Consider the following 21,583-nt stretch of genomic DNA (forward strand, 5'->3'; position numbering starts at 1 on the left):
ATTAACATTTTTTCCTTTAATTATCTTTCTAATATTTAAAACTTTAAAATTAATTAAAATTTTCTAAGTGAAATGTGAGATCGAATATTTTTTTATCCTATGAACATAAAATATTTATTCGATAAAAATATTGTTATAGTTAATTAAAAACGTGAAACGAGCTAATATTAAGAATTTAAATCAAGAAAAATTATTTCCTTTGATGTTGTGAACAAATGATTAATTTTTGAGCTAATTTAACAAAATAAGTCTTTGAATCAACCAATTGTTAAAGAATCAAATTCAATTCTTTTACAAATTTATTATATACGTAATTGCAAAATTTTTACAACAACGACAACCTAATAAATCCTATAGTGGCAAAACTTTTAATATGCATAAATTTATTTGCATAAGAAAGAGCATTAAATATAAAAGAAATAAAAAAATAAAGCAAAATTAATTTATTTCCATAAATTAAGCATTGACTCCCTATACTGAAAGCATAGTAAGTCAAAACTATTCTCGTAAGTGGAAAAATACAGCGACATCCAAAGTTGTCAGGTATATGCCCGATCAAGTTACTAGTACTGTATCACAAGAATCCATATCAACATCCAAATTCAATTCACAGCTATGGCGATATCTCTTTGCTTCACTCCACTCACTTCCAATCCAAAACACCATCCAAGAATTCCCCTTTATAAACCCATCAACCCCATTACTCTAACAAGTCCAAAGATTCTAAGCCCAAATCTCAAGACAATAATTAAATGTGTTCCTGAAAATTCTCAGAATCTTACTTTGATTTCAGCAAAACCCAGATGGGAAAATTGGTTGTCAACTGCAGCCAACCTTTTCCCTGTCTATGTAACGGTTGGTGGGTTTGTTGCCTGCTTAAAGCCATCAACTTTTTCATGGTTTGTGAATTCTGGTCCTACTTCATATAGTTTGGCTCTTTGGTTTATTATGCTTGCAATGGGTCTTACATTGGAGGTCAAAGAGTTAATCAACTTGTTGTTGCAAAGGCCTCTTTCTGTGAGTACACTCTTTTTATAGTGTTTCACTCCATTTACTCACTTGTGAACTTCTTTAATTAGTTGTAGAGTACTGTGACTCGTTTTTGCTTTCTTTTGGTTCTTGATATAAATGTCCTAGTGAATTTTGCGAATTCGTACAATCTTGATTGAACCCTTACCCTGTGAAACACTTTTTGTTAGATGCCACATTTTGCTTGTCATGGATTTTTCTTAATGAGCTATAAGTGTGTTTACTTTAGGTCCGATAATTGCTAGGAGTTGTTCACGCTTGTTAGAGATTTATTATATGCCAGTAGAAAATGTAGAGAACTTCTGGCGCAAGAGAAACTGAAATTTTCATGGTATTGGACTGACACGGGCTTAAATGGAGTAACGTGGACAGAGAGGATAGCCGACTCCAAGTTACTTAGGAATGAGGCGCTGTGTTGTTGTTTATGAGCTTCAAGTATAATTTAATCTAACTCAGAGAAAATTTTGTTATCTTCTTTCTGAATGCTAGCATGGAGCAGGTCATAATTTGTGCGTAATGGTGCTAATTACTCACAGATTCTTTTTGTTCTCTAATTTTTTCAAAAGAGTTTTCACCTAATCTTCCATAGCCAACAACAACAACAACGAATCCAGTGTAATCCCACAAATGGGCCCTGGGGAGGATAGTGTGTACGCGGGTAGACCCTCGGCTCAGGAGCCACTTCATTAAAATTCAATTAATAGGACGGGTCACATGTGAGTTACTCACTACTAATATAACTTTACGTTTTCCCCCTATTTCGAACAACTCTCATGTTAACATGTTTTCGAGTGAGTAATTGTTGGCAATGTGATAGTACCAACTTGGAACATGTGACTACAATTACGTGGTACTCGCACTTTGTAACATTGAATTTAAGTTTTCAAACAAAGAAATATAGTTATATCCACTTGGTCCCATATTTGGACTACAAATATGTGGCATTCACACCTTATAACATTCAAATTAAGCTTTCAAAGAAAGAAATTTAGACAAGTCCGCTTGGTCCATCATTTGGTTTAAGGGCATGGTGCCTGGTGATTTTTTGATTTAATGAAGAGAACATGTACTTTAATTTTGTTTCATAAACTTTAATCAGACTATATGCAAATTTCTACAGGCTAAACTCTTTGTTTTTTCCTCATCTTTCTAGATTCTATTTGGTTGTGCTGCTCAATATACAATTATGCCAGCCTTGGGAATGATTCTCAGCAAAATGTTGGTTCTCTCTCCTTCAATTTCGGTTGGTCTAATATTGCTTGCTTGTAGCCCAGGAGGTACAGCGTCCAACGTGGTAATGTGACTTTCTTCTGTATTTTTCTCCTTAACAGAGCTACCATGTCAAGCTTAACTTCCAAATGAACATGTTTAGGTTGTCGATGTCCAGTCGTTGCATATATGCAAACGTTTCAGTAATGATGTGAATCCGCAGTATGTTTGCTATTCTTTACTGTTTTTTCCACTGAGTTTTAAGTGGCATCTTTTGGTGTTTTTGGGGTCCCAATTTATATGTCATTTACGGTCTTCATTTTTATATTTCAAAATCATTTCATTGTTCTGCTTTTGATTAATTTCAGCCAACTTGTTCTGCTGAGCAGTATTTCCCTTATTAATAATTAAGGGAACTCTTGTCCTAATCTATTGCACTGTATGAATCTACAATCAAGAATTGACGTTGAGGATTAGAGCTAAAAGGTAGATCTCATTTCAAATTGTTATGTGTGGTTTAAAACTGTATCACAAGAAATCCAATAAGGTTTGATAAATCAGGGAAGAATCCAGTGAGCTGAGAGCTACAAGCACGATAAGTCGTCAATAACTTCAAAAATATAATACATTTCTCTGATACTTGTCTACCTGCTTTCACTTTATTTTTAGGTTGGCTAATCTGATCAGATGGTGATGAACTTTTTCCAAAATGCTCCAAGTTATCAGTCATTAAAACTGCCTTGTACGAGCAGCATCTTCATTTGGATAAGGAAATCTTTTAAAGTTAACCATTTTCCTTCTTTTCCTTTGTCTCAAACTTCTTATTTCTTACATATGAGTTTCTAGTTCTATAGCTTCTGTTACCCAATAATTGGATCTAGACCCCTTTGTCAAATTCACTGTTGTGCATAATTGAAATTGAAAGATGGTTCTTGATGGCCAAAGTTGATTTATTATGTGCATGGATGTGCTTGTCTTGACTTGCAACCTGCTGCGCTACTATATGCAGTGACGAATTATCTTTTATACCGCACCCGCATATAGTTCAGTGATGTAGTGCTGATGTTAACTACTAATACTATTTTCAGTTGCCCTGTTGATTATACTCTATGATTGGACGTTGCATCTTTCCACTTTATTTTAGAAAATCAAAATTTTATTTTGAATTCTTGATGCTGGGGTAGTGTGAATTCGGTTTTAGCACTAAGAAGGAAGCCTGGAGCAAAGAAGGGTAAGTACCATGAGAGTAGAAGATATTGTTGTCTTTCTTTATACATTTTAGAGTGACATGTCATGAGGTATGGTACGTGAGGAGCAAATAGTCGTCTATACATGTTGAAAACAATCCCTTACAATCACATTATCATGCTTTACGAAAAGGTGTCAATTCTCACACCACACATTTAGCAAGCATGCAAAATTGGTTAGTTCTCTATATCCTTTCCTTGCGACAAGAAGTCCACTTCTATTACAATGTTTCCTGTCTGCCACTTTCTTTCTTCTGATTGGAATATAAGCGTTTAAAGATCTCATTTTTTAGACGTTAGGGAAAACTTTGCTTTTTACTGAATGCACGCTCTTGTACTCAGATATTAGCTTCTTGATATCATGAATGTATATGGGCTTACACCATAAGGCTCACTACAAACTTTCCTTTTTTGCTTCCCAATTGTGTTACAGGTAACCTTAATTGCACAAGGAGATGTTCCTTTATCAATAGTGATGACAGCATGCACCACAATTGGTGCAGTGCTTCTCACTCCCTCCTTGACGAAGATTCTTGCAGGAACCTATGTTCCTGTGGATGCTCTGAAGCTTTCCATCAGCACGCTCCAGGTTATGTCATTTCACTTTGTTCTGTAAACATATTGATACTTTTGACTCATCAAATTACCTATATGGAGTATATGTTTACTGATTTCAATAATTTATTTTTTCTTGATTTGCTTCTTTTTTAGGTTGTGGTTGCTCCACTTCTTGTAGGTTCTTATATGCAGCACAAATTTCCGAAGGCGGTGAAACTTGTTACACCTTTTGCTCCCCTTCTAGCAGTCTTAGCTACTTCTCTTGTTGCTTCCAGGTTTAGTTGTTGATTATGAATAATTTCCTCTGTGGTGATTGTTCACTTAACTGTCCTTTCCTGCTTCATTCCTTTCTCATTCTGTCTTTTGTTGTCTTTTTTGCTCAGTATATTCTCCGAAAATGTTGGGCGTCTAAGATCTTCTGTGGTTGGCATATCATTCTCTTCCGATTTGTCTCTGCTCAATCGTGCTCAGAATGTGCTAACTAGTGAATTTGGGCTTGTTGTGGTATCTGTAGCATTGCTTCATTTTGCTGGTTTCTTTGTTGGGTAAGATTATCCTTATTTCGTTGTCACAATCTATTGTCCTGATTTAGCATCCATGCAATATGTCATCTGATGAGATCTTCATCAGGTATCTATCTGCTGCTTTGGCTGGTTTTGGCGAACCTCAAAGACGGGCTGTATCCATTGAGGTACATTTCTGAATGGTTTAAGACACCTAGGCTTGCTACTTGGGTAAATTCTAGCCAAGCATGGAAAGATCACGTTGGTAACAAGTTTCTATTTTGTTCTTACTTCTTAGTAGCCCAAGACGTTTTATAATCAGTGTCTGTTTTTTATCACTTCTGAACGACCCATATTTCTCATGGATGAAACCAATTTACCTATTAAATGGGGGAGGAGAAGAGAACCTATTGACCTTCAGCTCCTTGGGGAGGATAACACTATTCTCGGATATGTTTTCCGCTTCCATTTGTTCTAATTACTTGTATTGAAATATTCCTTTTGTTGCAAAAACATTTTACTCAACGGATAGGAAGATCGCCTCACTATACTATTTCCCTTGCCACAACCTTGTACAAATTCAACTGAATTCAGGAAAGTTAGATAATTATTATAAATCTTGTGAAACTTATTTCATCTTCACCTTATGGTCACTAATTGAGCCGTAATAAGAAAAGGAGCTTCTCCCTCTCTATCCCTTCGTCTTCTCAATAATAAATGTAGCCAATGATGTTAAAAGTTATGTACTTGTCTTGCAGGTGGGCATGCAAAATTCGGCCTTGGCTGTGGTTTTAGCAACCTCCCATTTCTCTTCACCAGCAGTTGCACTACCTGCTGCAACTTCAGCTATTGTAATGAATTTAATGGGTAGTTGTTTAGGTTTCTTTTGGAGATGTATCAACCCTACTCAACCAAGGAGTAGTCTTGAACTGGCTGATAAATAATGAATATTCATGTTGAACCATAGTGATCAGTTTCTCCTATTCGTATAACTATCAATAAGTTCTTGTTTTCGCCATTCTCTGAGTTCACTTTTGAGGCCCTGGCAAGGCTGAAAATTCATCAAAAGCATTCTGGAGAAGTCCTTGAAGATTATTACTTTGTGAGAGAGTGGTTATCGGGAAAGTACCGGAAGAAGGTGGAAGCATGTCTAAAGTGCAGTTCGGTACACTAAGCTCTTGCTAATGTGCGGATCTAGGGAAGAACGGACCATATTGGGACTATTGTGCACAGCCGAACCTTGCATTCATGCAAGAGGTTGTTTCCGTAGCTTGAACCCCAACCTCATATGGTCAGACGACGGCTACTCTTACTGTTGTTTCAAGACTTCACTTCATCTGAAAGCATATCTACTGCATAAAAATACACAATAGAGACAGTTTGTGAAGGTGTAGGTAGAACGACTTTTCCCTAAGGCAACTTTCATGAGGTAAAGGATACAGTTTAGAAAAAGCATAGTCTTTTCGTTGGCCAAGGATCCAACTTTCATTAGCTTCTGATTTTTTTTGAGAATGTGAAGGGGTTAAAGATTTTTGAGTCTACAATGGCTCCCACTCGTAAGCCTAGAATGGTTACTAATTCAGCTAAAATCGAGCACATTCCTGACCAATGGCACTACTAATTCTAGTACTTTCATTTGTTGACTAACCAATGTTGCTTTCTCTTCTAATTTGCCAAACTTTTTCTTATGTGAGGAAGAATCTAGACTAACTAGTCGAGATCGTGGTATATTGTTGTTTTAGTGAAACGGATCTCCATTGTGACAATTTTTTTCCTTACATTATGTCCAAGAACTAGAAAAATATTTAATTAATTGTTATTTACTATGTATATTATCTACCAACTTTCCAATTATCTCACGAGGAGGTTCTTGTGAAAAACGTTTTCAATTTCGAATTCATCGAGATGCCTGCAGACCGGCAATCGGCCATTTTAAGCGTTATTTCCAATCTTTTCTCCAACCCCACATCCTTTATTTTAATCTTACCCAATTTAACTACTTCTATCCATGCTAAATTATACTATTGCTTTTTGGCACAGACCAATACTTTAATCAATCAGGTATTTAATTTATCTTATTTTTGTCTTAGTATACATTTATATACTTACCATATTTCCAAAAGCTTGTAATTTTTTTCTCAGACTGAGAAAATGTATTGCAGCTCCAAAGTGGCAAATAATTTCTTGAAGATTGAAAAGTTTAATAAGAACTTCGATTCTCAGAAGCAAATTAATGAAAGCAAATTAAAAGGTATAGGTAATAATGGTAGTCACAGAAGGATGTCTACTCTAGAGTTGGCAATTTTACCAGGAATCATGTAAGTGAATATATTTAATTAACAGTTAATTGAAGGTAATTATCAAAGTAATTGTGTTTGCATTTTAATTACTTTGATATACTCTTAAATGTAGGCATGATACTCAGCTTCCTGTTTCACAAAGAGAGAAGTCTGAATCAGAACAGTTAACAATATTCTATGCTGGGATTGTACATGTTTATGACAATCTTCCTGTTGAAAAGGTACAAATATAATTAGATATTGCAAAACATGTAGTATGTTTTTTTGAGTTTTCTTTTCACAATCTAATTATTTCTTGTATCTACATTTTATAAATTTGCAATGGCACATTGACACCGTGCGATATTTCTTCTTTTAGGCACAGTCTATTATGGATTTTGCACGTGAAAGTTCATTGTTCTCTGGTTCTACTAATGTAAAATTTCCCCCCAAAGAAGCTGAACCAACTCAGATATCCCAAGTTCCATTTGCGTGCAAGTTCCAAGCAGGTGATCATTCAGCTGGTGATTTTGACATTAGTATATGTTTTAAGTATTAAATTTTTTTAACACATTTGCCATCTAAAATCCTCTAGTCTGACTAATTTGAATTCGTGTTGCGTAAGGCTCACTAAAGGAGAAACACTTTTTACCAGGAATTTTTTCATTATCAGAATCTCAAACATGAGATCTCTGACTAACAGTGAAACAATTTTTATCCGTTCGACCATACTCCTTGGTAGTTATAAGCTATAACTAATGCTAGTATTTAACTGAATAAAGTTAAGAAATTTTTTAAGTGCTTACATCAGTGAGCTTTCTTAACTCTGTATCTTAAAATTCCAGGCTTTTTTTTATGGTCATCATCTTGCATATTAACTGAAATTTTTGGTGGATTCTGTTGTTTCTACTTTAGAACTGCCAATTGTTAGAAGGAAATCCCTGAAGAGATTTTTCGAAAAACGCCATAACAGGTGAACTAATTTCCAGCTTTAAAATGCTTAATTAATTTTCTTGATTAATATTAAGTATATGAAGGAACCATTCAGTCTTGTATGTTTAAATACTACTAATTAATATAGTTCTTAATTTTCAGGATTATAAGTAAACACCCTTATGCCTCTCCTGTTATTACTCAACATGAAGATGAATGTGATGATCAGAGTGGAAATTATAGTTTGAAGGAAAAGAATAGTTAGTATGCTCTTCCACCAGAAAAGTTGCTCTCTCTATATGAAGCAAAGAAGGGCTAGCTTTTGATGGATTAAGACAATATTTTTCTTTCTTCTTGAACATTTATTTACTGTGCCCTTTGTTCTAACTCCTGGCAATGGACATCTCACTGTGTTCGAACAACTTTGTTAGTCAAAAATCAAGGAAGTACGCAATTCAGATTCGAGTAGCAATGTACGATATAAAGCTTCACAAAATTCTACATAGTTTAACAAGAAACAGCCCACAATAAGTGGAATTTCTCAACTTGAAAATAAGGCAAACAACTTCACTAGTAACGTAAAAAGTTATTTACTGTGTCAATATATATAAGTTAAATCCAATTGTAAATGAACCAAAGCGATAGGTTTGCCCATAATAAAATTACCATGCTAAGTTTTGGAAAAAAATGAATAATTATAAAGGGAGAATAAATGATTTTCTTACTTATTTGCTAATATTTTGGAAGCTAAGCACAAAATATTATCCCGAGAGCTTTTATATATGCAAACACTTAGGGGGTGCGCGGTGGGTGGGCTAGGGAAGGGGTGGAGGTGAGGGGGTGGGTTGTTGGGGAGGGAGGAAATAATCGGAGGGGAATGTCCATACCTATAGAATTTGTTTTTCCTACACACACTAGGAAAGTTATTTTTCTAGTTTTTAAGGAATTTGTTTTCATAAAAAAATTCTGAAACATTTTGATCAACCTAACATTTGAGAAAATTAAAAAATAATTTCTTCCATACCAAAACAAACCCCTATTGTAACGGCTTTGTTAATGATTATGCATTATACAGTGTTAATTTTCTATTGGCCGCCCCTGGGAAAGTTCAATATTAATTTCTATTCTCCATGTATAGCTTTGTAGCATGACAATATTTAGGGAAGTTACGCATGAATTCTAATACCAAATATATTACCACGAATTACACGGAATGCAAAAGAGAGAACTACTCATAGTCTCATAGTATAAAAGTTATTTACACTACAAGTTAGGGTATTTTATGTTCCAGGCTTTTTTTACTAGTGTAGTTATTTACACTACAAGTTAGGGTATAAAATTCCAGGCTTTTTTTTATGGTCATCATCTTGGTCGCTATACTTTAATTTCTGGAAAATAACCGACCAAAGTTGGTCGGTTATTAGGTCAACATTGGTCAAAATTTAAAATCACTTTTATATTTAATATCTAAATAATATAAATGTAATCCGTTATCACTTTTGTAATACAAGGGATGAATACACTAACATATATTATAACATGCTATATATGTAGTTAAAGTAGTACAACAAAGCATGTTATATATATATATATATATATATATATATAGGTCAGACGTTTTGTTTTTAATATTCAACGATGCATCTAAGTAAGTTATAAGTCGATGAATCAATTTTCAAACAGATATATTTGATGATAAATTATATATACTAATTAGGATCTTCACAAGTCTATCAATCCCTAAAATAACCCGAGACATAGATGAATCGATATAGGCTGAGACGTTTTGTTTTTACTATTAATAGATATAGGTCAGACGTTTTATTTTTAATATTCAACGATGCATCTAAGTAAGTTATAAGTCGATGAATCAATTTCCAAACAGATATATTTGATGATAAATTATATATACTAATTAGGATCTTCACAAGTCTATCAATCCCTAAAATAACCCGACCCTTCAGTATATAGATATAGACATAGGTCAGAAGTTTGTTTTTAATATTCAACGATGCATCTAAGTAAGTTATAAGCCGATGAATCAATTTCCAAATAGATATATTTGATGATAAATTATATATACTAATTAGGACCTTCACAAGTCTATCAATCCCTAAAAGAACCCGACCCTTCGGCCTATATATATTAATAGTAAAAACAAAACATCTCGGCCTATATCGATTTATCTATGTCATGCATTATTAGAGATGAATGAATGTAATCCATTAACTCTGTTATAATACAAATACTGAATACAGTAACATATACTATAACATGTTATATATGTAGTTAAAGTAGCACAACGAAGTGTGTGTGTGTTATATACACACACACTAACATATACTATAACAAGCTATGTATATAGTTAAAGTATTACAATGAAGTGGTTGTGTGTGTGTGTGTGTATACACACTTTGATAGCCGTATATATATATAAGAACATGAAGCGATAGGAACATAGAGTCGGGTTCTTTTAGGAATTGATAGACTTGTAAAATGATTTATCGACTTATATCTTATTTAGATGCATCGATGAATATTAAAAATAAAATGTTTTGACCTATATCGATTAATATAAAAAATAAAACGTCTCGACCTGAAATAGAATAATATTATATTGATTTATCAATTGATTAATTATTCGTACATATGTAGTAATGTATAAGATTGATCATCAATTACAATATAGTTTTTTTTGTGTGTGTGTGTGTGTGTGAAATTACTCATATACTTAAATATAACGCAATAACATGGAAGTGGCTGCAAATTTCCATCACAAAGCTCGCAAGTGTTTGTCGCATACCTTCTCCGAAGCTAGAAAGAAGAACAAGAAGCCTGACTAGATACTTCAAAATTTATGGGATGATTTGCAAAGGCAATGGCTTACCGCAAAGTTCTTAGAGAAGAGCGAAAAAAGAAAGAAAGCTCGCGCATCTGAGATGGGAGGCTCCTTGCACACTGGAGGTGCGATCAGCCTAGGGACAATAAAAAGAAGATTGGTACGTAATTGCTTAAATTATTTTATTTTTCAAAGTATATCTATTCTGTTTATTAACTAAATTAATTTGTTTTCAGGAAAAGAAGTTGGGGCATCCAATGAACCATGATGAGCTATTCAAGGAGACGCATATTGTAAAAAAGAAGAAAGAGACGGATCAAGAAAGGTGAGTCGAGGACCGGGCCTCGACTGTATATGTAAGCTTTCACTTTTCTTAAAGTATTTTAATTTACTTTTATATAAATTTTGAAATACTAATTCAATTTAAATTTTTGTATAGGGTCGCTACCAGACTAATGTGGAGGAATTCATCCGCACTCAGCCAGCTGGTGAATCGGGCGAGCCAACCCAACCTTCGGACGAGGATTCTAAAAGAATATGGATGGAGTCTGCTGGCGGTCCAAAATGGGGGAAGGTATATGGGCTTCCTACTAAGAAATTCCATCGTTATAAGTGTGGAATGCAAGGAATAGGGACTTCCTCGCAAGGCAAGCAACTTGATGGGGAGAGCCTCTCCGCGGGAGACTGTGACACAGCTCACATCCGAGCTAGAAGCGGCCAAGGAAAGAGAAAGGGTTAGAGATGCTCAGTTCCTTGGCATGCAAGCTCAAATCAGAACCTTCCTATCTACTGAAGCTTTTCCATTGCCTCGGTCTCGTGAGTCATCACTAGAGGCTCGACTTGAACGTAAGCGTTCCTTCCGTCCTCCCTGTGATCGTTCCTCCCGTCCTCCCCGTTATCGTTCCTCCTGTCCTCCCCGAGGTCGTTTTTTCCATCCTTCACAAGTCCCTTCTCGACACTGTCTTTTAGATGAAAGTTCATCAGGCGGTGATGATGATGTTGTACAAAACACTCCTTGACTTTTATATACTTTGATCTAGAAAAATAGAACCGATTTTGAACTAGTTGTAATAAGTTGTAACTTGGTTTTGGACTTTTTAGTTCTATTGAACTTTAATTTTAGTTTTAATATATTTATTGAATTGTGTTATTGTTGTTGTTGTTGTTGTTGTTGTTATTGTTGTTGTTGCTGTTGTTGTGTTGTTGTTGTTGTTGTTGTTTAGGGATTTTGGTATGCTGGCAGGTGGTGTAGCTGCCAAAACAGGCATTTTATGCCAAAATTAAAACCCAGAAAACCGACCAAAGTTGGTCGATTCCTAATTAGAAAAAAATTCTGCTGATTAGCGACCAACCTTGGTCACTTAAGTTTAAAAAAAATTAAAAATTACTGACCAAAGTTGGTTGGTTAATGAATAAGGATTACCAAGATTTCAACTTTACCGACCAACTTTGGTCGGTATGGTTAAATTTTAATTTAAAAAAAAATATATTTTTTACTTACCGACCAACTTTGGTCGCTAATTTTTAAAATTTTAATAATTAATAACATAACGTAATTTAAATTTACCGACCAACTTTGGTCGGTAAAATTAAATTATTAAAATATTATTACCGGCCAAAGTGGGTCGATATGTGCTTTAAATTGCACAGTTGGTCCTTTTATCTTTGTGACCAACCTGGGTCGGTATACTAAAACGGCCATCAAAATAGCGACCAAGCGTGTTTGGACGAGTTTTGGTCGGTAATTTGCCAAAACCGACCAACATTGGTCGCTTTTTTGGATCACTAATTACCGGATTTCTAGCAGTGGTAGTTTAAGCTTGGATATTTTGGTTTTCCCCACATGAAATCCAAAAGCATACGTCCCTCTACTGGATCTGAGTCGATACTGAGATGTACGCGTGTACTTGTTGCCAATAATACGTCTCTCTTTACACCAGAGCTTGATCAATTACGTAAACATTATACTAAAAAATAACTCCATATCACGTCAAGGTGTTTTGCAAAGGTATCTTAACTAGACCTGATGTGGTTTTATCGACGAAAGAAAAGAAAGATGGCAAAGTGAGATTCTTTTTGATAACCATGATATCCGGATCAGTTTGTACAGATCTCGCTAATTTCATGAGCTATATGCTAGCTTTCACCGGTATAGATGTTTGTTGTTGTTGCACTTGGTAAAAGATATAAGGCGCAAATGGAGATGGACGTGGCAAGGTTATAGTTGAAAAAGCTTTGAGTATATATAAATTTTATTCAACAGAAAACTGATGAATATATATTCGAATCAAGTTTAAAATGTGCTGACTTTCCTACTTATCTTTTGAAATGGACAAAATAGAAAGAAACAAAAAAGGTTGAACACATTTGCTTGCAATAATTGGGAACCACTGTGGATTCGCCTCTCTAAGCCCACGGCCCATCTATTCGGCGTACCCAAGGGCCGAAGGGTACAGTGGTGCGGCGAAACGATCGGTTTTAGCTTTGGGACAATATTTGAGAAATTTTTTATTTTGTGCCTCGAACAATTGACATTAGTTGTGTGATGCTCCTATTTGTTTTACAACTTCGTGAGCCCAGAATTTTGTAGACCCAAATATAGAGATATTTTTATTTCTATACCCTATTTGAAATTTTATTATCTTTAATGTCCATTTAATTAATTACCCGGCATAAATAAATTTTGTTTACAAAATATATACAATTCACCTTAAAAGGCTCCCAATTCATTATTTGTGCCTTCAATCAAGGGACGTAGTTACACCCTTTTCCTTTTTTTTCTTCTCCTCTCTTTCCTTATGTTTCCACTCATATGTTTTCTCACAAATCTTCTGGTTTTTCAATCTCCTCGGTTATCTATGTCTTCATACTCTCTTTTTTCTTCTTCAAGAACTATAAGGTCTTGCTAGTGCAACGTAAAGGCAGTAACTGGTAACATAAAAGCAGAAAAGCATTCCACATATTACAACACAGCTCAGTATTCATCATCATCTTCTCCCTCCCCTTCATCGTCACCTTCAGCACCAACCCCTATGTCTTCATACTAGTTCTATAGGAATGCAACTAAGAAATTTAAATTTTTACGTTATACTAAAATTATTTGGATTACAACTCTGACCATATCGATCGAGTAGTTTGTCACGAATGTATTCCGTAACAAAAAACTGTTTTTTATTCTTATTTATGGCTGTCCTCCTATCCAAGTCAATTGTAACTCACAATATACAATAAATTATTTATTATACCACACGAATCAAAATTAAAAGAATTCTACTAGAAAATTCAGATTTGAAGTTTAAGTAATACCCGAAATTATCAGTAAGTACTAGAAATTTCTCATTCGTTGTTAACCCGGTTTCAACTTTCAACTACTCGGTCAGCTTTACTTTTTTTCCCCTTTGTTTTGCTTTTCCGTGCACTGTTGAGTAGTGCCAAGCAACTCCCCCTTTCAAGTTTCTTTTTGATTTCTCATATCTGGAGTCTTAACTTGATTTGTTTATTTTACATATGATGAACAGAAAATGAGATGCTACAAGTCAAATTATAGGATATAGAAGCTGAGACGCAAATAATCAGTTCTTGTACTTTGAGCCTTTAAAAAATCATAAACTGGTAGGAACATGTCAATATGTAGTAATTGAACATTAAAGAATTACTGTAAGTCAGAAATCTCCAGTTGGGTATGAACATGTCAATGGGTAGTAATGGAATATTCAGTTGTCAGTTTGTTAACATATTATGAATCGTTTATATGCACACAATTTATTCATGGGAATTTTTTAGTACACTATCTAGATAAATACAATTACAATAATATACAACTTAAATATAAATTTTATACAAAATTTATACAATATGTATGTATATTTTATATCTGATTTATATATAGTAAAAATAAATTTCATACAACTAATTATATATTATACAATTTTTTTATAACTTATCTACAACTTTCACACATTATTTCTACCTAGTTAAATACAACTACAATAACATACAACTTAAATATAAATTTTATAAAAAATTTATACAATATGTCTTTTGTATATTTTGTTTCTAATTTATACATAGTAAAAATAAATTTCATATAACTAATTATATATTATACAACTTATCTACAATTTTCATACATTATTTCTACTCAGTTATATACAACTACAATATCATACAACTTAAATATAATTTTTATACAATGTTGTTCAACTTTCATACAATAGTTAAATAAATAAAAGAAAAATATACAAACAACAGAATACAATTTTTCTATAATTTTTCTATAATTTCGTAAATATAATTTATATCATGTCATCTTCTTTGAGTTTCAATCTGAAATTCAGCCAAAACCAAGTCTAATCTTCACCAAAACCCCTCAAAATTGAGATATAAATTCCAAACCATATTCCCAATTATTTGCAACAACACTCAATCCAAACAAATAATAATTTTTGAAAATCCAATTTCGAATTCAAATCTTCAAAGCTTTTTAATGGCTGTCAATGGTGGAATTGCTGCTCTTTTTTCCTTTGTTTTACATTACTGAAATTAGGGATTGAGAGATAGAGAGAGACGTAGAGAGCATTCTCAATTCTTTGTAACAATATTAAATTCAAACAAATAATTTTTTTGAAAACCCAAATTCGAATTCAAAGCTTCAAAGCTTTTTGAATGGTTATCAATGTTGGAATCGTGGGTGGGTGCAAGATACGTGGGAGAGGGGGTGAGATGTGGAGAGAGAAACGTAGGGGAGTGGAAGATATGTTAGAGTAATTTTAGGACACTAATTATTATCACTAGTTCCCTTAAAATGTACATAAATGGTAATTGAGTATATTAATTGTACGAGGCACGCCATGAAATCACTCATATTTGAGTATCTTTTGACAAGCAACTGCAAGGTGAGGTGACGTTTGATTTGACTAGCCGAGAAAATAATCTTCACATAAAACTAGCATTATCGCAAAAACCATAAAATTCAAAGTGTTTTAAATAATGTTTGATTTGATTTATTTATTTTCACATAAAATTTAGCTTTATTCAGTCTAATGTTTGGTTTCAAAAAAAAATGTGTAACCAATACTCCTATGCAGAACTTCATGTGTTATTTATAAATATGAATGCGAGAACTAGTAATATGTGGATTAAAACAACTAATTGACAATACTAATTCTATATATAGTAAGCAATTTCTCATTTTGTTAAAAAACGAAAAACAATATACCAATTTATAATAATATTAACTCAACAAACAAATATCCAATAACTAATAATTTAATACTGCAATTCGTACATTGTAATTTTTGCATGACTAATTCTTATATTACATTCACCACATTACTAGACCAAGGTTATAATAGACGTATTACAATACCCACCTTACTAATTCCAAGTTACCTTGCTTCTAAAACAAAAATACCCCCAAGTATTGGTCGGTGGTCCCTATTATATTGATTGTGAAAATAAAAGTTCGTCTGGAATCACGACAATATCTACAAGAAAAATACGTTTGATATCTCAGTTCAATTGATAAGACCACTGTGAAAATATCTTTATCTAATGTTCTCATATAATAACTTCACTCTCTTTTACTCTCTACTATCCATAATAAGTAACTAATTTACTTTAGGCACATCCATTAAGAAAATACTAAATTCTAGACAAAAATAATTAGTATGACTAAACTACATTTCATTAAATATTGCACCATAGTTATAGTAGTATTTACTTCTCTTCTCAAATGTGAAGAGTAAATGACTTTTTAGGAATATGTACATAAGGGTAATTTTGAAAAAATAAATTGATTTTTTTCTTAATTATATAAATGAACACTTATTTTGGATCAAAATAAAAAAATAAATTAATCACTTATTGTGGACCTAAGGAATACTTATCAATGTCTTTGTACGGTTGTCGTATTTTCTCATTTTCCTTTTCACCCTTTTTTTTTGTTTTTCCTTCCAGAGTCTTGCTCTCCATTTCAGCGTCATAAATATTCCCCTCATCTTCTTCTACCTTTTCGGTCAAAACAGAAATCATCCTTTCCTCAATGCCGTTCTATTAGTTATTATTGGCGTAAGGAAATTAATGTAATGAAAAAAGTAGTTTCACTATTAAATATATATGTCTTTTCCTTCTAAATGAGTACTCCTTTTAAATAGGCATTTGGATATAAAAATGTGAATTTTGAAGGAAAAATAGTTTTTGAAGTTAAATTTTAAAAATATATTTAAAAATTAAAATTGTATTTGAATATGTACTTCACATAAAAAATTAGATTTATGATACGAAAATATTATTCAATTGAAAAAAAGGAAAAAACTCGTCTTTAAAATACTTTGAAACTCATCTTCAAATATTCTGTTAATTGTATAACCAAATATTGCTTTGAAAATATTTTTATAAAAAAAGAAAAAACAATTATATCCAAACAGCTACTAAGAGAACAAAAAAATCAATACTGATCTTCTAGAGGAAACAGTTACGCATGCACAACTACATCAAATTATATTAGTCTACCATGGTTAAGTAACAAATTGAGGTAGGAACATATAATCCATCCGTTTTAATTTCTCTGAATCTATTTGACTTGGAGGCGAAGTTTAAGAAAAAAATAGAAGACTTTTGAAATAAAATTATTTTCAAATTTAGAAAAGGTTCATTTTTTTAAAACACATTAAAAAGGAAATAAATTCATTGGAGTATTATTTTAGTTAACTATTGTTAATCGTTAGAAATAGTTAACTTACAAATACACCTCTTATATATTAATAAGTCCCGCAAATACCATCTTTTTTGTTATCTTTCCTTCTCTTTTTTTGTTTTCCTTCTAATTTCAATTATTTATTCTTCTTTCTTTATAATCCAGATTCCAGAAGTTTCTCAAATAGAAATAGAATTGCTCCCTTGCTGACTTATTTGTACCGGCGAAATAAAGAGAAAAAGAAAACATCTTTGGCAACGGTCCCAAAGAAGAATTGAAAAATTATGTAGAAATGACACTGTCATATCAGAAAAATCACATGGTGTGTTTCCCATCTGAAAGGGAAGTGATGTCAATCTTCACACAAAACACAACTTTTCGATAGATACATTGTGTCTATCGGATTTGTGTCTCAAAAAATCTGGGAATTGAAATGTAGGAGCACCATTCATTTATCCACTCCTCTGCTTATCAAAATAAAAAATAATATTTTTATTAAAAGTATTTTACACCATATTAAGTACTTATCGCTTATCAAATATCAAAATAAATGAGAATGACAATGTGAGCAAATACGAAGAAACGGTTATCTACATATTATAATAGGCCAAGCTTTTAAAATAAATTAATTTTAAAAATATTTTCTTCAAAAGTATTTTTCAAAAAAAGTAATTTAGCGAGAAACATTTTGTGTTTGTCTAATTATTTTGAAAAACACTTTTGAACAATAACTAATGTTTGACTAAGATTTAAAAAGCGTTTTCAATTGTATTTTTCTTAAAGATACTTTTCAACATAGTACTTTTCAAAATAAACTAGTTTTTCTGCTTCTCAAAAACAGTTTAGTTTTATACTCAAAATCACTTTTTGCACGTTGGCCAATTAAGTTATAAGTTCATATACTATTGGACCCACCTAAAGAAGTTAGCTTATTATTATTGTTAAATATGAGTTTCAATAATGAAAATAATATATCATATTTGGTACAAGATCACTAGAGATAAAACAAAGAAATCAAGAAGTCATATCATTCAAGTATGGATTAGGGAAAAAATCTATTAATAGGAGCTCTATAAGCAAAGCAAAAGGAAAAGTATCAATGATTAGAGATGAAAAAGGAAGAAGCAGCGGAGATCTATTTGATAGATGATTGACGGAAGCTATTATAGGCAGGTCCCAAATCAAAGAAAAACAAGATTACGAAGCACTGCATTGGAGATCATTGAAGCCCAAAATCAAGGGATCCATCAGTGATCACTCAAGTAACGGAAAAGATATGCCTAGCGGATGAACAGGCTGTCAAGACCACAAATCAAGGAAGATCAACGTAAACTTGACTTTATTCTTGTAAAAATCAATTTATGATTTCTTTCAAGGATCAACTCCCTTGGTTTTGCAATCTTTCAAGATTCATGTCAATCAAGAGTCAAGAAGGTCTCACGAAGTATATATACATATGTTCCAGGCTTAAAGCAGATATACTTTGAATGAACTATTATCATTTTTTTGTTCTACTCCAAACAAGCATTATATTTCTTCTTAGATATGATGTGCAATTAGTGAGACAAGAAAAAGAGATAAACATTGGTGAGACATTGTATAAAGAAGAGAAAAGTGACACAGAAATGAGTTATTGGTGTAAAGCTACATCAATCATCTTGTACTTGAGATACTGAAAGAGATCACCCTTGCAACTCATTTCCGCATTATTATTATTCTGTTTTTATCTCTAGTCAGCTAATTGGTAAACTAGTCAACTACTTAGAATACTGAAAATAAAAATTGTCAATTCACCCCCTTCTTATACTTTCACTCTATGCCTACATGCCAAGTATGCATGTCAAGTGTAATGCACCATAGTGATAAACTCATGTTCTCATGCTCTCAGAGTAGTCAACCTCACTCAGCATGCTCAATCACTCAGTCCTCCCAGTCACTCAGGCCTCCCAATCATTCGGCACTCGCACTCGCACTCGAATTGTTATAGATACTATGATAAAATATACACTTTATCTATCATATTTTTTAAGGGACATTCGTATAAGTAAAACTGAATGGATAGAATACTTCTTAACACCGGTGAAAAAGTTATCATAAACTTTTTAAGTTCATCTTTAGGTTTAAAGACGGATGTCAAATTTAAACCATGAAAATATAACTCTCCTAACCAGCCAAAGTTTGGACGCATTATACTAAATATATATTTATTGATTGATCAATTTGGGCATAGCTTAAGTTAGCCCTTAAAAGTTTTTTCCAATTTGGGCAATCTACATTTGAACCATAAGAAAACTTATCGAAAATTAAAATATAATTTTTCTTTCAATTAGGTAAAATTAAACATAGTAATTAAAAATAAAAGAAATTTTTTTATTAGTTTAATTTGGTAATTATAGTCATAGAAAATAAATAAATAAAAAAAGGACAGTCCGGTGTATTAAGCTCCTGCTATGCGGGGATTCGGGGAAAGCCTGGACCACAAGGGTCGATCATACATAGACTTACCCTACATTTCTTCAAAAGACTATTTTTACGACTTGAACCCGTGACCTCCTGGTCACATGACAGCAACTTTACCAATTACGTCAAGACATCCATTCAGAAAAACAAACAAATAACAAATGAAAATAACGATTTGAGATATGATTAATTGTTTAGTTCAAATCTCCACTCATTATTTTCCGTTCTATAATGCGTAAATTTTTATTCCCCATTTTAAGTTGTTGGGAAACTTGTTACTCATTGCATATTTCTTTTACAAGTGATATATATACTGGCTATTCATTCATTGTACCATTATTCACTAAAATAAAATCTAACATGTTCTTCTTCTAGACAGTTCGTTTCTTGGTGTCTTCACTCCAAATCCAGAAGATTCCAAAATAGAACTCCTTTCATTTTCACCCTTAACTTTAATTAATAATGGCGACAAAATAACAAAACAAAAAACGTCCTTGCCTTGCACTATGAATATATATGAGCTGTAAAAAATGTACGATCATATATCAAGTTAATGGATCTCGTAGTGGGTCCTTCTCGTACTGTTTCATAACACTTGTCGAAAAAACAAAGTAAAACGTGAAACACGAAAGAGGAAGCAGCCTCTGGCAAAGCACTAGCAGCGGCATAGCCACCCGAGGGTCAAGCGCACACCCTATGATAGAAAAATTATAGTATTACGCATATAAATTAAATATTAATTTAGATGATTTAGTTTGACTTAGCATAAAATTTAAGAAAAAAAAGACTTTTGAATATGTAGTCTTAAAAGCTTAAGAGATCTAGGCAAAAGTTTTGTGAGGCCATGATATGTCACGACCCAAAAACTGATCCGGTCGTAATGGCGCCTATCGTAAAATTAAGCCAGCCGACACAATTCCCGAATCAACCAGTATTCGATAAAAGTCATTTTTATACCATTTGTTAATCAATAATCTCATGATGTAAGTCTAAATGAACAGTGCAGAATAAATACACAAGCCTGACATCGGGGTGTCACTAGTCATGAGCATCTACTACAACCGTCTATCAGCATAAAGAATAACATGGTCGGGAAAATCACAAGAATACATTAAGGAAGAATAAGGAGGGAGAAAAGCAGGGCTGCGATCGTCAGGCAACTACCTTGCTAACTCCGATAAACCTGCCACCGAGCTCAGAAATACCTGAATCTGCACACAAGGTGCACGGAGTAATGTGAGTACGCCAACTCAGTAAGTAATAAAAGTAAATGAAGACTGAGCAGTAAGAAATCACGTAAACCACGTCATAGCACCACAACGGTTACAGTATGTTCCCAAAACAGGATACCATTCAAATCATTTCGTTAAATTTCCAACTTCAGTAAAATCCTTTAGAAAATATTTTTCTAACATTTTCAATAGAGGTTTAATGAAATATATATAGTGAAAGTGATGAAAATCATAATCGGCCCCTCGGACAAAACATAGTTCGTATACAGCCCCCCGGCAAACAGAAATTCATAACCATTTCATAACTAAAAATTTTAGTTTAAATGAAAGTTGTTTAAAGCATTTGTTTAGCATTTTCAATAGAGGCTCGGCCTAGAGATGAGTGAAAGCAATAATTTAATCAACATATTCAACAGAAACTCACTTTAAGGAGGAGTGAATAGTAAGTTCATAAACAGGACCTTCAGGCAAAGCATCACTCATATATATATATATATATATATATATATATGTGTGTGTGTGTGTGTGTGTGCGTGGTGTGTGTATAGCCCCTCGGGCAAGCCACTCAGTCACTCATGACTCAACGCTCAGCAATCA

The 21,583-nt window shown here is 33.1% G+C and overlaps 2 protein-coding genes across 4 annotated transcripts; both read left to right on the top strand.

Moving 5' to 3' along the window:
• Positions 1-484: 484 nt before the first annotated feature.
• LOC107797666 (putative sodium/metabolite cotransporter BASS2, chloroplastic) lies at positions 485-5,564 on the top strand. 3 transcript variants are annotated; one of them, XM_016620573.2, is made up of 7 exons: positions 485-1,017; positions 2,183-2,323; positions 3,919-4,074; positions 4,197-4,318; positions 4,427-4,588; positions 4,674-4,734; positions 5,305-5,564. In XM_016620573.2, the coding sequence occupies exons 1-7, from the start codon at positions 616-618 to the stop codon at positions 5,488-5,490; spliced, it is 1,230 nt and encodes a 409-aa protein (XP_016476059.1). In that variant the 5' UTR covers positions 485-615; the 3' UTR covers positions 5,491-5,564. The 3 variants fall into 3 exon arrangements, 1 of the variants encoding a protein (XP_016476059.1); XR_001650734.2 differs by having other exon boundaries at positions 486-1,017; positions 4,674-4,811; positions 5,305-5,533; XR_001650733.2 differs by having other exon boundaries at positions 486-1,017; positions 4,674-4,807; positions 5,305-5,533.
• Positions 5,565-6,604: 1,040 nt separating this feature from the next.
• LOC107797665 (protein TIFY 3B) lies at positions 6,605-8,227 on the top strand. The gene is made up of 5 exons (XM_016620572.2): positions 6,605-6,864; positions 6,959-7,067; positions 7,205-7,334; positions 7,741-7,798; positions 7,921-8,227. The coding sequence occupies exons 1-5, from the start codon at positions 6,698-6,700 to the stop codon at positions 8,021-8,023; spliced, it is 567 nt and encodes a 188-aa protein (XP_016476058.1). The 5' UTR covers positions 6,605-6,697; the 3' UTR covers positions 8,024-8,227.
• Positions 8,228-21,583: the final 13,356 nt, after the last annotated feature.

The sequence above is a fragment of the Nicotiana tabacum genome, chromosome 7, assembly GCF_000715075.1.
Source record: "Nicotiana tabacum cultivar K326 chromosome 7, ASM71507v2, whole genome shotgun sequence".
NCBI lineage: Eukaryota > Viridiplantae > Streptophyta > Magnoliopsida > Solanales > Solanaceae > Nicotiana > Nicotiana tabacum.